The sequence below is a fragment of the Schistocerca gregaria genome, chromosome 5 (genome assembly GCF_023897955.1).
Source record: "Schistocerca gregaria isolate iqSchGreg1 chromosome 5, iqSchGreg1.2, whole genome shotgun sequence".
NCBI classification, from domain to species: Eukaryota; Metazoa; Arthropoda; class Insecta; order Orthoptera; family Acrididae; genus Schistocerca; species Schistocerca gregaria.
Genome location: NC_064924.1, coordinates 347866158 through 347889429, shown reverse-complemented (window position 1 = coordinate 347889429; position 23272 = coordinate 347866158). Strand labels below are relative to the sequence as shown.

Here is a 23272-nt window from a genome sequence, read left to right as displayed (position 1 = left end):
ATGGTTTTAATAGAAACTATTACGTGAAAAATCATTTTTTTGTTAATTATAGCTTTATATGTCAGCTTCATGATGATGCACACGTCATTTTGTTAATGGTCATAGTTATTATGTGACTTTCTTAGTCACATAAGTAAGACACCGTGCAGAATTCGAAAAAGTTTCCAATGAAAAATAGGGGTCACTGTGATTTTACATTTGGTGCTGGTCAAGATGGGGAATCCACATCAACCAAGAACCGAAATCGTTAAGTCACCAACACACTGAGCAGTTGATCATCAACGTAAAGATCTGATAGGGGGTGTGAATGGAACAATATCAACAAAAGTGCACAACGCGAGTCTTGGCAGCAAAAAACAAAAAGCCGTTGGTGAGAGCCCATGCCTTCACCTTTCGTATGGCACCTTGAGCAACAGTAGAGGCGAAAGTCATGATCATACAAGGAGGATGATACTGAGGACTCCACAGCTGCTGCTAGTTCACTGATGGCTACTAGAAAGAGAGGGCCACTCAGTACACAGCCTAGTGCGACCTCATTGTTTTGGATATGTGTGGGTTCTTTGGGAAGCATCAACTCGAACTTTGAGTGCATGGTGTGACAGAAAGTTCAGGATAAAAATCCAGAATAGACCCCAGAAACATCACTCGCCTGTAAGGTAGCAAGGATGTGGTATTGCCATGTGTTGTCATAAGCCTTTTACAGATCAAAGAAGACACCTTTATAGTGCTGACGTCAGGCAAAAGTTATTTAGAATGGCAGACTCAAGGTACATTTCCTGGAATGGCAGACTCAAGGTACATTTCCTTGGTACAAAAATAAATGTGTAATATCTTCACTCATTTTGTTCCAAAACCCACAGAATTTCTCATTTCATCAGCTATTGATGCCCCTTAAAAATTATGAAGTCTGTAGTTAATGGAATAACACAGCAGATTAGGAAGTTTTGCTTAATAACAATATGACAAAATACCCTCCTCTTTGCATGCTATCATTTGCCGCAATCTCGTTTAGCTATCTCAAACCATTTATGAAATATGAGGAATGTCATGGATATTTCACTCTGGCTTCATCACACGCGCACACAATCACAAAAGAGCATGCTACATAAGATCAATTTTATTGAGTCTGGTGGCAAATAGATATCCTCACCCATCTAAATAAAAAATCCAATATGTTAGTTAAAATTCACATGCAGTAATATATTGTGTAATATGCACCAAATGCAAAAATCACAATGACCCATATTTTTCTTTGCAAACTTTTTCAAATTCTGCACAATATCCTACTTAATTCCTAGTATCATAATAACTATGAGCATTAACAAAATTATGGGCGCATCATCATGAAGCTAACATACAAAGCTGTAAGTAACACAAAAAGATTTTTAACCAAATAGTTTCTGTAAAATCATTTGAGAAGGATTGAAAGGCATGCAGCTCGATTCTGTTATTGCAGTATCTCACTAACTGGCCAAAAATGGGCAACAATATTGGCCTCTCCTTCTTAACATATGAATGAACTCACCCAGCAAATCAAACGAAAACTGTTCATTGCACATCAGCTAGAACATCCTGCGTGGGCTCAACAATGTAGTTATAGATACACAACGATTCCTCAGTGAATTCACATTCCCTATGAATTTTATAGAGAGATACGTAGAAGTACCCGAACTGATGGTTGTATTTCTTCGTGTTTCATTTTCTGTTCAACAAGCCCCCTCGTCTACAGTCCTATATACCGTACTTATGTTTCCTTTTACTATCCCTAGCTATCAACTTATATGAATCTGATTACACAGGATAAGCAAGAGAAAAGTCATGTTTAGTGTATTTAGAAGATTATATTATCTATGGCATTAGATGATGTCATCCACTATTAACAGTGACATATCATTTTCATTGTGAAAAATGTCATGGTAAATACTATTACACGGTACATATCTCTTCTTCTGTAGACAACTATACTATTACAGTGGAACATCATTAGCACATTTTTTAAGCGACCACAGATTTTTGATCATCATATGCAGGAAAATGTACTACTGAAATTTTAAAAAAACTTTTTTTTTTGGTGTAATGATTCAATTTGATCAGCAGGGAAAACGCAAAATTAAGCTTACCATATCTGGAGATGTGATGTAATATTCAGCACATTTCCTGACATGGTATCTCTATGGATTATAGTTCAAATTGCATCTTTTCGAGAACATGTCTGGAATTTGACACAACATATGAACAGTTGACTGTTTCTTTTGTCCTAATTTTAATATCGTATTGCCTATCTCAGTTCATACATTCATCACTCTGTAATAAATTTCAAAACATAACACTTCACTGTGTCCATTGCTTCAATAGTTTTGATATTGTTGGAACTGGCTAGGATTAGGCTCATCCTTGTCTTCACTTCCTTCTTGTTTCTCTGCCACCTGTTCTTGAAGGACTCCATGAATTCTCATGGACTGACAGACGGCATCATCTTTGTTAAATTCAAAATATACACCGAAGCTAAGGGTAGTCAGTGTTTTCTTCTTGCACCGTTACTTGCTGCCATTGTTCAACTGCAAGTTGCTCCATTTTCTGGAGTGATGTCTTCTGCAAGCATCCAATGAAAGGTAGCCTTCTTGATGTAGTTTAACAGGAGATTATGCTTCTTACAAAGTGCATCACATCCTAAATTGTTATATTTCTCATTGTAGTATGAAGGCAGCCCAGACTCTTCTGTACAAGAATATGCCAGTATTTCTGTTTCTGTAATTTTATATGCATTTGTTCAGCAGCTGAAGGTGGCTTGTGCAGCTGGGAGAAAAAAAAGAAAAAAAAAACACTACATTTATTTAAAGTGTATATAATGTATCTTTGGGATGCGCTGCCCACTGGTCAAAAACAGAATGACTTTCCTATTTCTAACACCCAACCAAACACACATGCACCCAAGGGTTCTTCAAAAATAGTATTTGTTATCTTTGTTTCTGCATTAGATGTTTATTTACATGGCAATATCTAAATATTTTTAGAACTTCGAGCACTCTTTGTCACTCCAATTATTAGTGACACCAACTTTTCTGTTCTAGTTTCATTACAGCAGAGTAAGACATCAGCCTCTGTTTACTGAAATTTCCACCAATGTATTTCGCTCCTCTGAGTTCAACAATTTTATTAGGCAGAAAGTAAAAAAAGACCTTGTTTCATCTGCATTAAAACATCACTAGGGCTGACCTTCCTATGAATGATGGAAGAGTATTTTTCCACGGATAAACAGTATCAATTTTTACGCTTCATCTCAAAACACATTTATACACTAAATTACATTGGTTCTTGAACCAATTGATCCCAACACTAGATGCTTTTAAATCTACGAGTTTCACCTTTTGTGCCATATATACGATCAGTTGAAATATTTGAAGCATTAGCTTGTTTCATCCAATTCAATAGGACATTTTCCAGTTCTGGAAACTGACTGTTGCACACTCTTTTCTGTTTGCTTTCTTCCTTCGAAACATGTTGCTTCAATCATTTGCTCGCCGCTTTATTTAATGTTGATGGAGTAACGTTCAGTTTAGTGCAACAACAACATGTTTCATGTGTGAATCTATCTCCACTTCCTGAATAATGCTCCACTTTTCTACCACTCGCAGCACCAAAGTTGCAGCACTCAAACAGTACCTATATCACCAAATTTTAACTTGGTAAGCTGGGAGTGAGAACTTATAAACAAGTCAATTTAACATGCATTTAACGCTGTTGAAACTGGGAGTTCCAAAAATGAATGCACAGGGTGCCCCACATAAAACCAGTTTGCCTCACAGCAATTAACTCACTACAAAGGAATAGGTAATAGTAATTCTAAAAAACAGCCAGTTACCTGTTTACAAGAGGTGCTTGAAATTGTGGCCGTGGTCATCCAAGCCACTTCACAAGCAAATCGAGTCACTAGGTACAATAAACAGGTACATGAGGTGACACGTTTTATGTGGAACACCCTGTTCTATGCAGAATATGCAGTAACGAGGGACATACCACTGAGATGCCACCATGCTGCCCGATGGAATAAGGCAGATATCTTACTGTCATCACTGGGATACTATTCTTCACTTAGAACTCAACAACTATGAGATTGCTTTTCTCTCAAAGGCATTATTGTGTTTAGTGAACTACTAATGAGTCATTCAGAACATTAGCTACCATTCTTAATTTCTGAAATTATCTACAAACCCTCCAAGAAGCTTTCTTGTTATTATTTACACACATGATTCAGCTTACAGAAACAGCTTCCTAAACACATGTATAACAACATAATATCCTACTATTTTTTTAAGAGTAATCAGTATTATTTTGTGTTACACTGCAGTGTGACTTCTGCTCAAGGGTGTTAGCAACACCACATTGACAAGGGTTACAGCAGTCTGATTCAGTTGTACTGTCTTAGAAGCTGCACATTTTAAAAATTGTGTCTTATAAATAGATTCTGAAAAGAACATTATTAAAATGATGCTGCAGTTGCTTGGAGAGTAAAATGTTGCAGAGATGAAGTGATAACTAACTCCATTTGCACAAGTCTTGGAAGGCTCAACGGTACCGACTGGCAGCTGTCGTCCTCAGCCTATAGACATCACTGGATGTGGATATGAAGGGGCATGTGGTCAGCACACCACTCTCACAGCCGTTGTCAGTTTTCGTGACCAGAGCCGCTACTTCTCCATCAAGTAGCTCCTCAACTGGCCTCACAAGGGCTGAGTGCATCCCGCTTGCCAATGGCGTTCGGCAGACTCTGACAGTGACCCATCCAAGTGCTAGCCAAGTCCAATAGCACTTAACTTTGGGGATCTGACGGGAACTGATTTTAGCATTGTGGCAAGGCAGCTGATTAGATGAAGTGATTTAAATACAAAATAAAAGAAGTGTCTGGCAGTAAGTATTTAGTCTGGATGTAACTTATGTTTAAAAGAACAAACTGTGTACATATATAGAAGCACTATTCTTAATGACACCTGAAACCTGATTCGGTGGTTGGTTTAAAAGAGTGGGGCAAGAGACCAAAATGCGAGGTCATCGGTCCCCTGTTCCCAGTAAAATAATTACACCAGGGAAAGAAGAAAAGAAAGGAGATGTACAGCACAATTACAGGAGAAAGGAAGAACTAGAAAAACGACAGGAGGACAACCAACACTACTATGGACAAAACAGGAAAAGGAAACCACAGAGAGAAGCAAGAAACATGTAGAAGGGGTAAAAACATGAGAGCAGATGACCGTGGCTGGCCGACCACAAGAATAAAACGGTAAAGTCAGCCACCCTGTGACACATTAAAACATCCACCCTACAGGCATTAGAGTGGAGAACACAAAGGGACAAAGGACTTGCGCTAAAACTTATATAGAATGATAAAACCCACCGTCACGTATAAAATGTAAAACTAAATTAGCCAATGAGGCGTTGTCAGCTAAAATTAATGGCAACGAGTCCAGTAACTGAAGAGTCCGTCACAGGGCAGCCAAAGAAGGACAGCTGACCAAGATATGGGCCACTGTCAACTGGGTGCCGCATCGACACTGAGAGGGGTCATCATGGCACAGGAGGTAGCCAGCCGTATGTCACCCAATCGTGGCCAATGCGGAGCCGGCAGAGAACCACAGAGTCCCTGTGAGAGGCCCATATGGAGGACTGCCACACATTCGTAGGCTCCTTAATGGCACAAGGTTTGTTGTGCATGCTGAGATTATGCCATTTCGTCTCCCAAAGCCGCAAGACCTTGCCTGGGATTCCAACTTGACCTGGGGTCCAGATAAACACCACTAAATGACCGGCCTGTTCCAGGGCATTGTTGCTGCGAGGGTAGCAATGGTCGATATTTTGTAGGCTGCTCAAAGAGTCAGTGCACAGAAGAAACGACTCCCCAAGGCATGAACGGATGTGCTCAAGAGCATTATGTCCTCCATGGGCATACGCAAAGCTGACTTCATCATCAGCCATTGAGCCGTCGGTGTAAACCACTTCGTGGCCTCGGTACATGTCAAGAATCAAGAGGAAGTGGCAGCAGAGAGCCGTGAGGTTAACCGAGTCCTTAGGACCATGTGAAAGGACCAGGCAAAGTCATGGCCCATGTGAAAGGACCAGGCAAAGTCATGGCCTAGATGTACACCATGGAGGTGTATGTGAATGGTCCTCAAGCATAGGAGGTAAAGGCAAGGACTCTCATTTGGAAAGAAGGGGTCAGACACGAACTGCAATTGGAAACCCTGACCTGAGCCGCTGATGCGGGAGATGAACTGCTGTGAGTGGGAAACGGAAATGGTGATTTGGATGCATAGGAGAACTACGAATGTGTGCAATGTAACTGGTGAGCAGTTGTGCACGCCAAACCTGCAATGGAGGTACTCCAGCCTCCACAAGGACGCTGGTCGCTGGACTCATCGTAAAAGCTCCTGTCGCTAGGTGAATGCCACAGTGGTGTGCTGGGTCGAGCAAACGCAATGCTGAGGGTGCCGAACCATAAACCAGACTCCCAAAGTCACCGCGGGATTGAACAAGGGCTCTGTAGAGCTGCAGCAGCGTAGAGCAATCTGCTACCCAGTTGGTGTTGCTCAGGCAGTGGGGAGGCATTGAGGTGCTGCCAGCACTTCCGCTTAAGCTGGCGAAGGTGAGGAAGCCAAGTCAATCTGGAGTCGAAAACCAGTCCTAAGAATCGATATGTCTCCACTACAGTGAGCAGATCGTCATTAAGGTAAAGTTCTCGTTCTGGATGAATGGTACGATGCAGACAGAAGTGCATAACACATGACTTTTAAGCAGAAAACTGGAAACCGAGGGCTAGCGCACATGACTGCGCCTTGTGGATGGCTCCCTGTGGCACCGCTCAGCAACACCAGTACTGGTGGAGCAGCACGAAATGTAGAAGTTGTCTGCATACAGAGAAGGTGAGATGGACAGCGGACAGCCCTAAGCTACTGCTAGACCATTAATGGCCACTAAAAATAGACACACACTCAATACAGAGCCCTGCGGGACCCCATTCTCCTGGATATGGGGGTACTATGGGAGGCACCAACTTGGACACAGAAAGTACAAAGCACCAGGAAATTTTGGATAAAAATAGGGAGCAGGCCTTGGAGACACTACACATACAATGTGGCACGGATATGATGTCTCCAGGTCGTGTCATACGCTTTTCATAAATCAAAAAAGATGGAAACCAGGTGTTGGCGTATGGAAAAGGCTGTTCGGATAACAGACTTGAGGGAGTGACCCAGGCAGTAGCTGCCCTGACATGGAGCCAGTAGGCCATGTGACTCCAGGACCCAACCCAACCACTGACATACCATATGTTCCAGCAGCTAATGGACCAATAGCCATCCTCATCTAGTGGGTTTTTACCAGGTTTGAGCACTGAAATGATGGTGCTCTTCCACAATTGCGATGGAAAGACGCCATCGTACCAGATCCGATTGAAGATGACGAGGAGATGTGGCTTGTAGTCAGATGAGGGATGTTTAATCATCTGACTGTGGATGCGATCTGGCCCAGGAGCTTGGCTGAGGGGTAGTTCTCTGACAGAGGCTCGAGCACAATGCTCAGCAAAGTTCTCAGCAATTGCGTTTGCGTTGGTAGATAATACACCATTTATGTTAACACCAGAAACACCTGTTGCGGTCTGGTACCTGAAAAAACGTTTGACCTTTGTCCAAACTTGGGAAGGTGATGTATGGCACCCAATGGTCGAGACATGTTTAAAGGCTATTCGGTGCTCCAGGGAAGGGTGCTGCTTATGTTGCTGTAGAGCTCGCTGGCACTCCTTAACTGCTTCAGCGACTTCCGGCAACCACCAAGGGACTGCCTTTCGCCGGGGGCACCCTAAAGAGTGAGGGATCATGTTTTCTGCCAATTGTTGCAGTCACCTGCTCAACCATCACATCAATGTTATTGTGAGGGAGAGATTCAATGGTGACAGCGGAGGTGAAAGTTTCCCAGTCTGTCTTGTTTAAAGCCCATATGGGCAGGCGTCCGAGGGCCTGATGCCAGGGCAGCGACAGGAAGATGGGGAAGTGGTCACTACCAAACAGGTCGACATGTGCTCTCCAGTGGATAGATAGGCAAAGTCCTTGGCTGCAAACTGATGAATCAATGGTCATATAACTACCATGAGCGGCCCCAGTATTTAAGAGGCAGACGTCGAGTTGAGTCAGTAAATTTTCGACATCTCTGCCTCTGCCAGTAAGCACGGTGCCACCCCACACGGGATTTTGGGCATTAAAATCTCCCAAAAGTATGAAAGGTTTAGAGAGTCGATCCATCAGTGCAGTTAATACATTCAGGGATACTGCACTATATGGAGGAAGATATACATTGCAGACATTATTTCCTGTGCCCTCCTTATTATAACAGCCACCGCTTCAAGAGGGGTTTGAAGGGGCGCAGATTCACTACAGACTGAGTTTAGGACATAAAAGCAAACTCCACCTGACACTCGATTACAGTCGCTACGGTTCCTGTAGTGTCCTTTATAGACATGCAGGGCAGGGGTCTGCATTGCCAGGAACCAGGTTTCCTGGAGGGCAATGCAGAAAGCAGGGGTAAAGCTTAACAGTTGCCACAGCTCAGCCAGACAGTGGAAAAAACCACCAGAATTCCACTGGAGGATGACATCGTCGTGAGACTGGGAAGAATGGAACATTCAATGAGGCGATTCACACCTCAGGGTCACCTGCTGCCACCGAATTTTTGCATAAGCAGTCTATATCCGTTGTGTCTGAGGGTTCAGCGAGATCTAGGTCCTCAGCGGATGCCAGAATATCCACCTCATCCACAGACACAGAGCTGTGGTGCCACCACAATTCCCTTGTTCTTGGTGATCTCCTTTTTGGATTTCTGATTCAGTAGTGTATGACTGTATTACAAAAATAAGTAAGATGGCTAATCATGAAAAATAAAGTAGTAACATTATAAAGTAGCAACAGGTAGAGATTTTTATACAGGATGTCCCACAAGGAATGGTCAATATTCAGGGATATGACAGAAATAATCACTTGAAGCAAAAAATCTAATAAACATGGGCTCAAAAGAGCATACCTTAAGAGCTATGAGCACTACTACACCTTCAACGCTGTGAACCAATCTCTTCTACTGCAAGGTCTTTGCCTTCCATAGTTTGAGAGGTGGTAGTGTGGACCAAAACAAGGGAAAAAAGTCCAGAAAACATAGGCTTGAAAGTGCATATCTTAAGAGGTATGCGCACTTGTACATCTTCATACAGTGATATACATCTCTTCTACTGAACAAGTGGTCATAGCTCTTAAGGTATGCACTTCAGAGTCTATGTTAACTAGAATTTTTTGCTTCGAACAATCGTTAATGTCATATCCTTGAATACTGACTGCTCCTCCTGGAACACCCTGCATAAGTGACTGACAGCAAAATTGTCACAAGATCATTCATCTAAGTGGGGGAGTATTTGATATTAGACATCAACCTGTAAGAGTGATGTTCAACCCTATGTTTGCCTTTCAAACGAATAATACTTGTGAGCAATAAAACAATATAATCAATTACCATATGAGAGCACAACTACTGTGTGAATTTAATATTAATTTTCATGAGGTGAGCCTAAGGAACAACAAGTGTCTTTGAGGAGGAACAGCAAACACAATAACTTCACAAAAGGAAGTGCTGTGGGGGCATCATCAGCCTACATCAGAGTGGCAGGTCATCCCTTGAGTAAATGCCAAACCAAACAATGACTGTACAGACTTTGGAAGACGAACGAGTACTGTATAGTTATTATTGTTCCAATCTTTCAGTGAGAACTATCCATTTACATTGACATTCAGACTTAAGATGATGATGGTAGTGTTATCAAATAATTAAGTTCTTGTTGTAAGAAGATCACTGTATTGAATCTTAAGAATATATGGTGCATATGAGTAGTGCCGTCACATTTATTTTAAGAAAAACAGATATTGTGCTCAATCATTATCTTTCAAAATAAACTGCATAAATCAATGAAGAGCACTTAAAATGTTAATTAACAACTAAATGACAGCAGAATAATATTTTGCATTTACTGTCAAGATAAACTTAAACTTCGAAATACCAAACTGTTACTGTATTATGATGTCTTGGAGGTGAACAGGCATTACAGCATTGTTATAATAATTATTTTTTATCTTTTTCATTAGCTAAATAGCCTCACTACAAGAAATCCTTATGGACAATTTTCACAACTTTGTGACTTACATTAGGTCATCACATACAAGTAAAAAATTGTTATCGACATTAATAAGCTTTCCATGCTGTAATGAAACGTATTTGAAATGTGCACACTTGTGAACAGATAAGGTTGTTTGTTCTACATCTTCTAGGTGGTTCTGAATCTTTTCCAATTTCTCCGCTCTTGCCAGGATCTGTTTGACAGCTCATTAACTCATATCTGATACAGATGCAAGTAAACAGCTACTGCAGACTCACAGCAGAAGTAATCCAACTATTAATATGAATTGTACAGGGAAAAAAATAAAAATAAAATGGACACGTAACTCAGAATAGTTAACTACCACTTTAACTCAAATGCACAAAGTTTAGATGACTGATGAATGATATTTTCAATCATGGTATTTTCAAACTAAGCCACAGTTACATGACCTGAAACTAGTACATAAGTATCATTAAGTCTATTTTTGATTAACTGGCAATACAAAAAATTGCAATACCATCTGTGACACACACACACACACACACACACACACACACACACACACGGAGAGAGAGAGAGAGAGAGAGAGAGAGAATGAACTTACTGAACAATCTTAAATACTTCATCATTTTCTGAATCTAGTGGAACTTCTGTAAACAGTTCATCTGCAAAATTTTTCAGTTCTTCTATGCACTCCGGCTGCTGCTCCATGGTGCACAGTATTTGTGACAACAATGGTATCAACAGAGGTGTAACAACACCTCCAGCTGTTGCTAGTTTTCCTAAAATAACTGGAAAATCTTTCCGCTTTACAATATTCAGTAATGCTTTCCTTGGAAAAGTACTAAGTGATTCATTCTGAAACTGGTACAGCTGTAACAACAGGAGGACTATTTCTCCGGTTAAAGAAGCATTTGGATTCTGAAACAGAAAATAGGACTTGGAACAAACTGGAAAAGAAACATTAATTGACACACATTCTTGCACTTAAAATTTTGGAGCATATACAAAAATAATTATATGACAAAATAAAAATAATGTATCAATTACACAGCAGTGATATTTTATACTGACAAATCAGCACTTGTGACCACAAGTAAAACAATGGTTGATTAAAGAGATGCGGATTAGTGAGGTATAATTAAACACGCAAATTAACAACAAACAAAAGAAAAAGTAGAATGCCTATTGAATGACAGCTAGATACGACGGTAAAGCTCTCAGAATATGCCCTTAAGTTATAATATGATACTATGTTGATCGTCTAGCAAGTGAACGACAATAAATGGTGCACTAAAGTAAATAGGCCCATTCACTGCTCTGAAACACAATATTCTATGTCAATGTAAGGAGAATATGGATATGAACACACACCAAAATATTTATAACAACTAGGCACCCTTAATGAAATGCAAATCAACCAATTCCAGAAGAAGCAAAATTAAAAGAAATGGACTTGTTAGAGTGATATGACGCTGTGGGAAAGTAAAAATGCACAAATTTTCATTTGAAAACTCCACAAAATAGAACAAAACAGGATTTCACAGCATACAAACCTTTGAGACCTTTATGATGATTGTTGTGAGTAATTTTTCTGACAGAAGAGATTTTCGTGCCAACTGAGCTGTGATCATGAAAGCAGAGGCTGCAAAATCAAAAACTGGTGAATGTAGTGCTTTTATCAGAATCTTCAGTATGTGCATAATCTGCACATCTAAGACAGACTTTTTGCACTCTAGAGCTCCAACAATAGTTGTGCTAGTGAAAGCAAATAATGTTGTCAAAACGGCAGCATTGTCTTTATTTACTTTTACAGCTTTAAGAGCCATTTCACAGACAAAATTTAAAAATCCAACATCACTAGCACAATGATTGAGAAGTGTGGTTTTTGAAAGTGGGACTCCTGGCTTTTGCAGTGGATGCAACCAGTGCCATTTATTAGCAGGATCCTTAACATCAAATAGTTGTACCATACGCACAAACAGCAGACTTTCATGGTATGGAAGAATCAGCATCATCAGCTCATCAACATTATATTGGTTAATATGAAACCTGCAACATAAACAAAAACATCAATAATATTGACTAACACAAGCGACTGATTCTCTCTGACAGTAAATTCATCACTAACACAATTCCTTGCCTTGTACTAGAAAATGTGTTCTTTATCCCACCTTGTGCATACAAAATAATATTTGCCATCTCGCCATCTCCTTTTCCATAACCATACTCCCAACTTACAGATCCCAAATGGCATGGACAATTACAGTTGTAGTGATGAAAAGAAAAACATCGTAAAAATACCCTGAGTGCCTGTTTAACATTGTCATGGTACAACAGGAAATTATACTGATCATAACAGCTCAAGAAAAACACCTTCCAATTGTTTTCTAATGTAAAATCATTCCCTCTAAAATCATATCAGCTTTTTCCAGTTCCCAACACAAATTTTGAATGGTACTAAAGCCTGTCATATAGAGACAAAAAACTCATTATCTTAGGAGGAGGAGGAGGAGGAGGAGGAGGAGGAGGAGGAGGAGGAGGAGGAGGAGGGAGGGAGGGAGGGAGGGAGTGGCACAATTCAATCAACATTCCAATGTGTCTCATGTTCAAGCAATTTGTATGATACGGGTATTTTCATAACACAAATCAGCAGTACAACTTATTTGCCACTCTCAAAATTATGGAGTATACTGGGAAGTAGTATTCAGTTTAAATGTTCACTTCTCAGGTATAATGAAATCACACAAACTGACAGACAGTTACCATTTGTATATAAATTCCTATTACCATATTTCACAGACACTTCTGATGCAGAACACAGTCAGAAGATCCAAGTCATAGAAAATCTTGCTACTATTGAAGCCTTTTAATGTTCAAACACGAGTACACATTCCTGAGGGAATTTTAGATTCTCAGAATCATTAATTTTTAAGAAAGTGAAGGGCTTTGTCTAAATTGCCCACCAAGTAAAAATAAATTTCAGTTTCAAACTTCATAACTTCGCACTGAAACATTGACAATAGTAGGAAAATGATAAGACTGTTACTCACCGTAAAGATGGTCTATTGAATTGCAGACATGCACAATGAAAAGACTGTTACACTTTATAGTTTTTGCCCAAAGCCTTCTTCAGCAAAGGAAACACACACACATTTACACAAGCAAGCACACCGCATGCACACATGACCACTACCACCGGCAGCTCTGATTGGTGGGACTATCCGGTGGTAGCAGTCATGTGTACGAGGTATGGGTGCTTGTGTGAATGAGTGAGTTTTCTTTGGTGAAGAATGCTTTGGCAGGAAGTTATAATGTGTAGGACACATCTTTTTGTTGTGTCTATTTGCAATTCAGATTTCAGTTTACAATTGTAAAATGAAAGCATGCCACCATTAGTGATATGACAATACAAAGAAAATAACTGCTCTTAAAAATGACTCATCGGTGAAAGTCAGAAAGCCACCTTGTCACTATAAGGACTGGCATTTAGATAAGGTTCTCATTATGTTACACTTTGCTCTATGACTTGCAATTGTGAGACTGGTCCAATAAGCATTCTGAAATAATTATCGTCATTAGTAATATACTGTATCTCACTTCCTCTGGAAATTTTTATCTGAAGATTGCAATTCTGTATATTTTTAATTGGAATAACCACGTTCATTATGATAGCTGAATACCTCCACAGACATTGCACATAAACTCATCCTGCACAAAATTTGTTAGCATACATCACTTACCAATGTATGACGGTGGCATATGTATTATGGTTACAGTTGCACCAAAGAGCATGTAGTACAAAACACATTTACTAATACACATGTTGCAACTGTGGTTACTCATTTCAACAGTATGAAGTGTGCGGGAAGGATGACAGTTTCAAGACAGCAGCAAGTAATTAACAGTACCACATGACAAGCTTCAAGTGAGTTATTCAAACAAGATGACATGCTATTAACACACAGTTTACTGATAGCATTGATAATGAAGTAGCACATCTATTTCAGATTCATTTTCAGCATGGACAGCAACCATGTTTAAAGATATCACAGCAGTGTACTGCTACATATGTCAAAACACTCAGGACCATACGTTCATATGGATGGTGGTCAACTAACAACACACAAGTGTGTTACACAAACCGGTACCCTTGTACCTGACGATGGTCTAACAGTCAAAAACTAGTTTGTGTAGTAAATAATAAATATTGTAAAATATTACACCAGTTTTGTGTATGTTTCATTCACAATACAGGGTGTACATAAAGACCAAGAACAGTTTCAATTATTTATTGCACAAGAACAAAACATTGTACAGATATCATAGATATGTCATTTTGATGAGAAACCCTGAAAGTTTTTTTTTCATGTATGCCGCCACAGCGCAGTTTGGTAATTTAACGATAGTCAGCGCTAGTTGCAAACATGACGAGTTCAGGTGCAATGCGAGCTTTCTGTGTATTGGAGTTTGACAAAAACAAGTGTGCTACAGATTAAAGAATCAACTACGATACCACCCACAAGGAAGCTGTTTACCACTGGCACTACAAATTCGTTACGACGGATAGCTTGTGCCCAGCAAAGAGAGACAGATGTCCCAGTGTAAGTGAAGTGAATGTGGAGCGCGTACGAGACACATTCATAAGGAGTCCAAATGGCTGATGCCTCAAATGCAATCAGATCCTCCATTCATCTTTCAGCAGGATGGGGCTCCACTCCATTTTAATCGCGAAGTTAGTGGGTACTCGAACACGGATCTGTCAGGTCACTCATGGTTCACATATCGAATGTTTGTAAAACAAAACTTTCATAACTTCTCTTAAAAAAGCAATATGTATGATATCCGTCCAATAAATAATTGAAAGTGTTCCCTGACATTATGTGCACCCTGTATTATGAATGAAACACACACAACATTGGTGTAATATTCAACAATATTTATTATTTATTACACTAACTGGTTTTTGACTGATATGCTATCATCAGGTACAAGGGTACCAGTTTGTGTAACACACAATAATAGAATATTACACCAGTTCTGTGTGTGTAATGCATAAAATATTCTGCCATGCCAGTTTATGTAACACACAATAAATAGAATATTACACCAGTTCTGTGTGTGTAATGCATAAAATATTCTGCCAAGAGCCAATGGAACAGTCAATCAATGCAAGATAGAGCAGCTTCATTCCATGTAAAATCAACTGAAAAAAACTTAATGATTCAGAACTTTTGTTATTTTTTGTCATTTTATTTCGCCTATAAAATAATGGTGGTACCCATCATTTAAAAAAAAGTTTTTTTTTGACACACTGTTTTAGAGAGTTACTAACTTTTGAGTTTCCAAAAGGTTCAATTTCTGCCATATTCTGAAACCTTAAAATGGCCATATCTCATAAACTATTTGACTTATAGACCTTATATTTGTACCATTTTATTCAGACACTTACAAGCTTTAAAATATTTGCTACCTGACAACATGCATGATAATACTAAATTTTCCCCAACCATTTTTCCTACTTCATAAAATTTCAGGTTTGCTTTCTAATATGTTTCTCAGTCACACACTATTTGTTAAAGAGTGTGCCAAATTTCATGGTGGTATTTCAAAGCAATATACTGGAATAAAACCGAAAACTAAGAAAACATTTTTCATTGCAAGGCACTCAAATAACACACTATTAAACAGCAACAGCTAAACCCTTGTTTAATTAATAATATTAATATATTTGTAAAATAAAAGTACAATACTTAAGTTCTTTGTTACCTTTATGGAGGATGCGCACTGTTATGGTGTATGGAACAATATTTTCATAGTTGAGATGGGAATGTCAAATCTGAATTTACTTGCCTTTTCTAATAATGCAATAAACTGATTGCCACCAAATAAAAAAAAAAATAGCAATGATTTGAAAGCCTTATTTGGTTTATGCCGTTCATGGTTTCCACTGAATCTTGTTACTAAGTCCAAAAGCCTACAGACTATGCACTGGATGCTGTGCTTACCAGTAAAATAAAAGTTTTATTTTAATAAGTTTGCACTGGAATACCATTAGAAAATTTGATGCATACATTAAACAAATACTGCAGAACTAACAGACATTTTTAAAAGATCTGATTTTGGAATTCAAAGAAATTTAAAAATAATTTGGTTTGGGGAAAATTCAGCACTTTTAAGAATATAGTCAAGTAGCACATATTTTTAAATCCTAGAAGAAACAGAAGAAGAAGGCATACATTTTAGGTCTGTAAGTTAGTTCTTGAGATACAGTTATTTTAAGATTTCAAAGTACAAAAAAATCATACAATTTCAAGAATTTTGAAAATTAATAACTTAAAAACAAAAGGTACAAAAAGTAATTTTGAATTTTTCAGACAAACAACTGCTACTAGCAATGTACCAAAATTTATCAAAATCTGAGGTGTCAAGAACCAGATCACTGGTTGATTTCATAGCTTTTCTAGTCCATCAACAACTTTCATAACATTTACATGTGGGCAGGTAGTAAACCCATGTACAGTTGTTACTAAATATCAACATCAATGTGGACTGAATGAGTAAGGATACAGGTGATCCATGGCTGGTATATATGTGCTACTCTAGCAACTGAATGAACCACAATAGTTCGCCTTCATGAGCAAAATGTCAGATTTATTGACAAAAAAAAAAAATCCTCTTGCCATTCTGTTAATGACATCAACAGCCCTGAACAGCATAATCACCACACCGGTAAAGCAGACAAAGGGTGTCATCTAGCAGCTATGCCAGTTCATGCTGAGGTTTTGCCATGGCTGAAATCCTGTTTGTGGCAGGCACTAAGAGCGTATGTTGTATTTTGGTCACCATATATTCTGTAGTGTGTAGCTCAGTAACATGTTGACATGTAATCATACGAACATACTGTCTTAAAAAATACTGCTCTTGTATCAGTTCTTTTAATTTGCTACAACATGACAAAATCTGACTATTTTCTGCTACACATTTGACAGGAAAAAAAATGTGTGTGAGGAATACCACAATGGTTTAAGTTATGTATTACAAAAATCCCTATTTTTCTACCACTGATAAAACATTTCAGATGAGACTCACACCAACAGAAGTTTTATACTAACCTATATATAAGCCACTCCAACACTTTGTGTGCCGGTTTCAACAAGAAATATGGTGAAAGCATCAGTAAAAATCTTTCAATGTGTTGGTTCAGCTTCTCATTTGCTTCGGACGATTCAACTGATCTTTCTAGAGATTTTGACAACAAACTAAACAAAGTAGTTTCAAAATCAGCAAATTTTGAATTCAGCGTTTTCAGTTCATGTAGTCCAGCCATTCCTGAAAAAATGAGAAACCAGTACTGTTACAATAACAACTCGTTAAACTGAGAAGTATAAAAAACTTATTGGTGAACCTCCATTATTGCCATTCTACGACAGTAAAAAGAGTAACCATTTTTGCATTTCTATCAAACAATAAGATAAATTATTCAAAGTATAAGCCTCATAAACAATGGGAAGGTATTTCCCATTCACATGTTTAGCTTTGTCTCCTGTAACCTAATGCCCTGGGTGACTCTCCAATCTAATAATTGTAGATGTTCCACTTCTTTCACATCTTGATTTCTTTTACTGAGGGATTGGTCAATGTTTTCCTCTGTCTATATACCTGCCTGTTATCATATGGGTGATTAAATCTTTCTTTTCACCTTTAACTCATATATGCTACTTAATCAGATTTGCTTCTAAAAGATCAATCCTGCTTAAAAAAGTTTACATATTTCAGTTTAGTATCTTAACTATCTCATTGATTGGAGTTGAGAGAAGTTTAACTATTCCCTAACAAGTGATCTCTCAGACAGTGAGACACCCACTATACTAACAACAAAATACCTGTATGTCATCAACAAATCACTAAAATAAACAATGCATAGTGTTAGTGATACGAAGCACACACCTACTACAGTAGTACAAGTTTATTTGCCAACTAGCTCTGCAGATGACGAAGAAATTGAAGAAATGTATGATGAAATAAAAGAAATTATTCAGATAGTGAAGGGAGATGAAAATTTAATAGTCATGGGTGACTGGAATTCGAGTGTAGGAAAAGGGAGAGAAGAAAATGTAGTAGGTGGATATGGATTGGGGCTAAGAAATGAAAGAGGAAGCCGCTTGGTAGAATTCTGCACAGAGCACAACTTAATCATAGCTAACACTTGGTTCAAGAATCATAAAAGAAGTTTGTATACATGGAAGAATCCTGGAGATACTAAAAGATATCAGATAGATTATATAATGGTAAGACAGAGATTTAGGAACCAGGTTTTAAATTGTAAGACATTTCCAGGGGCAGATGTGGACTCTGACCACAATCTATTGGTTATGAACTGTAGATTAAAACTGAAGAAACTGCAAAAAGGTAGGAATTTAAGGAGATGGGACCTGGATAAACTGAAAGAACCAGAGGTTGTACAGAGTTTCAGGGAGAGCATAAAGGAACAATTGACAGGAATGGAGGAAAGAAATACAGTAGAAGAAGAATGGGAAGCTTTGAGGGATGAAGTAGTGAAGGCAGCAGAGGATCAAGTAGGTAAAAAGACGAGAGCTAGTAGAAATCCTTGGGTAACAGAAGAAATATTGAATTTAATTGATGAAAGGAGAAAATATAAAAATGCAATAAATGAAGCAGGCAAAAAGGAATACAAACGTCTCAAAAATGAGATCAACAGGAAGTGCAAAATGGCTAAGCAGGGATGGCTAGAGGACAAATGTAAGGATGTAGAGGCTTATCTCACTAGGGGTAAGATAGTTACTGCCTACAGGAAAATTAAAGAGACCTTTGGAGATAAGAGAACCACTTGTATGAACATCAAGAGCTCAGATGGAAACCCAGTTCTAAGCAAAGAAGGGAAAGCAGAAAGGTGGAAGGAGTATATAGAGGTTCTATACAAGGGTGATGTACTTGAGGACAATATTATGGAAATGGAAGAAGATGTAGATGAAGATGAAATGGGAGAAACGATTATGCGTGAAGAGTTTGACAGACACTGAAAGACCTGAGTCGAAACAAGGCCCCCGGAGTAGACAACTTTCCATTGGAACTACTGACAGCGTTGGGAGAGCCAGTCCTGACAGAACTCTACCTCCTGGTGTGCAAGATGTATGAAACAGACGAAATACCCTCAGACTTCAAGAAGAAAATAATAATTCCCATCCCAAAGAAAGCAAGTGTTGACAGATGTGGAAATTACCGAACTATCAGTTTAATAAGCCACAGCTGCAAAATACTAACACGAATTCTTTACAGACGAATGGAAAAACTAGTAGAAGCCGACCTCGGGGAAGATCAGTTTGGATTCCATAGAAATACTGGAATACGTGAGGCAATACTGACCTTACGACTTATCTTAGAAGAAAGATTAAGGAAAGGCAAACCTACATTTCTAGCATTTGTAGACTTAGAGAAAGCTTTTGCCAATGTTGACTGGAATACTCTCTTTCAATTTCTAAAGGTGGCAGAGGTAAAATACAGGGAGCGAAAGGCTATTTACAATTTGTACAGAAACCAGATGGCAGTTATAAGAATTGAGGGACATGAAAAGGAAGCAGTGGTTGGGAAGGGAGTGAGAGACAGGGTTGTAGCCTGTCCCCGATGTTATTCAATCTGTATAATGAGCATGCAGTAAAGGAAACAAAAGAAAAATTCGGAGTAGGTCTTAAAGTCCATGGAGAAGAAATAAAAATGTTGAGGTTTGCCGATGACTTTGTAATACTGTCAGAGACAGCAAACGACTTGGAAGAGCAGTTGAACGGAATGGATAGTGTCTTGAAAGGAGGATATAAGATGAACATGAACAAAAGCAAAACGAGGATAATGGAATGTAGTCGAATTAAGTTGGTTGATGCTGAGGGAATTAGATTAGGAAATGAGACACTTAAAGTAGTAAAGGAGTTTTGCTATTTGGGGAGCAAAATAGCTGATGATGGTCGAAGTAGAGAGGATATAAAATGTAGACTGGCAATGGCAAGTTCGTTACCAGCAAGCAAGGCCACCTCCACATCACAGATGAGGATTCCAGGCAGACATACCGAGTGCACATTGGCTTTCTTTCCAGCCCTGAATGCTATCTGCCTACGGGGCACAATTTTACATTTCTGAACTTTTAAAGCAAGTTGGCAATATCTGCACCACTCTGATATCTCTCAAGATCTGTTTGAATATTTATGCAGCTTCTTTCAGACACTACTTAATCATACACCGAAGCCCCAAAGAAACTGGTATAGGCATGTGTACTCAAATACAGAGAGATGTAACCAGGCAGGATGTGGTGTTGCAGTGGACAACACCTTTATAAGACAAGTATCTGGCACAGTTGTTGGATTGGTTACTGCTGCTGCAATGGCAGGTTATCAATATTTAAGTGGGTTTGAACATGGTGTTGTAGTCGGCGCATGTGCAGTGGGACACAGCATCTCCGAAGTAGCTATGAAGTGGGGATTTTCCCATACACATTTCACAAGTGTACCGTGATATCAGGAATCCAGTAAAACATCAAATCTCCAGCACTGCTGTGGATGGAAAAAAATCCTGAAAGAATGGGACCAACGACAACTGAAGAGAATCATTCAATATGCCAGAAGTACAACACTTCTGTAAATTGCTGCTGATTTCAATGCTGGGCCATCAAAAAGTGTCAGTATGTGAACCATTCAATGAAACACCATTGATATGGGCTTTTGGAGCCCACTCATGTACCCTTGATGACTGCACGACACAAATCTTTATGCCTCGCCTGGGCCCATCAATATCGACGTTGGACTGTTGATGACTGGAAACATATTGCATGGTCAGACGAGTCTCATTTCAAATTGTATCGAGCAGATGGACAAGTACAGATAAGCAAACAACCTCATGAGTCCATGGACCATGCATATCAGTAGTGGTCTGTTCCAGCTGGTGGAGGCTCTGCAATGGTGTTGGACGTGTGTAGTTGGAGTGATATGGGACCCCTGATATGTCTAGATACAACTCTGACAAATGATATGTACGTAAGTATCCTGTCTGACCACCTGCATCTATTCATGTCCATTGTGCATTCCGACGAACTTGAGCAATTCCACCAGGACAATGCAACACCCTACACATCCAGAATTGCTAAAGAGTGGCTCCAGGAACACACTTCTGAGTTCAAACACTTCCACTGGCCACCAAACTCCCCAGACATGAACAATATTGAGTGTACCTGGAATGCCTTGCGAAGTACTATTCAGAATAACTCTCCACTCCCTCATACTCTTATGGATTTATGGACAGCCCTGCAGGATTTATGGTGTCAATTCCATCCAGCACTACTTCAGACATTAGTGGACACCATACCGCATCATGTTGTGGCACTTTTGTGTGCTCGCAGGGGCCCTACGCAATATTAGGCAGTTGTACCACTTTTTTTGGCTCTCCAATGTAGGTAACTGCATCATCTGCTAAAAGTCTGGGGTTACTATTAATATTGTCCCCAAGGTCATTAATATACAACATGAACAGCGAGGGTCCCATCACACTTCTCTGGGGCACTATCGAAGTTACTTCTACATCTAATGATGGCTCTCCATCCGAGATAACCTACTACATCAAACCTGTAATTTCTGTGATACTGAGTTGAATGTATTTCAGAAATCAGGAAATACTGCATCTACCTGACTGCCTTGATCCAAAGCTTTCAGTATGTCACACGAGAAAAGTGCTAGTTGGGTTTCACACGATCAATGTTTTCAGAATACATGTTGGTTGGCATTGAGGATATCATTCTGTTCAACATACTCATTATGTTTGAACTCAGAATCTGTTCTAATATTCTGCAACAAATCAATGTCAACAATAATGGTGGTAGTTATGTGGGTCACTTCTACTATCATTCTTGTAGACAAGTGTGACCTGTGCTTTTTTCCAAGCACTGGGCATAGTTTTTTGTTTGAGGGATCTACAATATATTATAGTAAAAAGAGGGGCTAATTCACCTGCAAACTCAGTACAGAATCTGACAGGGATTCCACTGAGCCCTGGAGTTTTGTTTAATTTTAATGATTTCAGCTGTTTCTCAATATCACTGACACTAATACTTATTTCAGTCTTGTCAGTGGCACGAGGATTAAATTGGGGCAATTCTCCTGTGTTTTCCTTTGTAAAGGAATGTTTGAAAACTGAGTTAAGCATGCTTGTGTAAATGAATGTGTGTGTGTGTGTGTTTCTCTTTCTTTTTCTGGTGAAGGCTGTGGCTGAAAGCTAATACGTACTTGTGTCTGTCTGTGATTCAATATATCATCTTTATGGTAAGTAGCAATCTATATTTTCCTTACAGTATTGGTCTATGTTTTTTTTATAGTGAATTGTACGTGTTAGATAGGTAACAGGAAAATAGCAGGCAATGCTGGAAAGAATGCCAGTGCGCACTTGGTATGTCTGCTGGGGCATCTCATTTGAGACACGAAGGTGGTTTGCTGGTAGCTACTGAACACACTGGTTGCAACTAGCTGGAAATAGTGGCACATGTTGGTACAAATGACACCTGCTGCTTGGGTTCTGAGGCCATCTTCAGTTCCTTTCAACAGATGGCTGATTTGGTAAAGGTAACTGTCATTGCAATGGGAGTGCAGGCTAAGCTCACTATCTGTATAATTGTACCCAGGGCTGACCATGGCCCTCTGATTTGGAGCAAAGTGGAAGGTCTAAACAAGAGTCTCAGATGATACTGTGACAGTGTCAAATGCAAATTTCTCGACATCTACAATCAGATATAGAATGTAGGGTTCATGTGCAGGAAACAGCTACTAGGATAGCAGAGTATGTGTGATGTGCACATGGGGTTTTTTAGATAACAGAAACCCTCCTTTGCATCGGAGACACATTGCCCACCAAAATCAAAAATACGTCAGTCGCAATATCCTCAGCAAATGCTTGTCCTCACAGATCAGGTTCAGGAAAGATTAATATGACATTAGCAAACTACAGGAGCGTCCAAGGAAAAAAATACCAGAATTGCTACAACTTACTGAAGTTTATAATGTCCATATAGTATTAGGAACAGAAAGTTGGCTAAAA

The 23272-nt window shown here is 39.2% G+C and overlaps 1 protein-coding gene across 1 annotated transcript in view; it reads right to left on the bottom strand.

Annotated features, from left to right (window-relative positions):
• The window catches only part of LOC126272407 (HEAT repeat-containing protein 1), a 198591-nt gene that overhangs the window by 163907 nt on the left and 11412 nt on the right, over window positions 1-23272 (bottom strand). The window contains exons 3-5 of the mRNA XM_049975235.1: window positions 17299-17515; window positions 11740-12235; window positions 10788-11104 (exon numbers count right to left, since the gene is read on the bottom strand). Of these exons, the coding sequence (XP_049831192.1) occupies window positions 10788-11104; window positions 11740-12235; window positions 17299-17515 (1030 nt within the window). The remainder of the gene's footprint in view (window positions 1-10787; window positions 11105-11739; window positions 12236-17298; window positions 17516-23272) is intronic.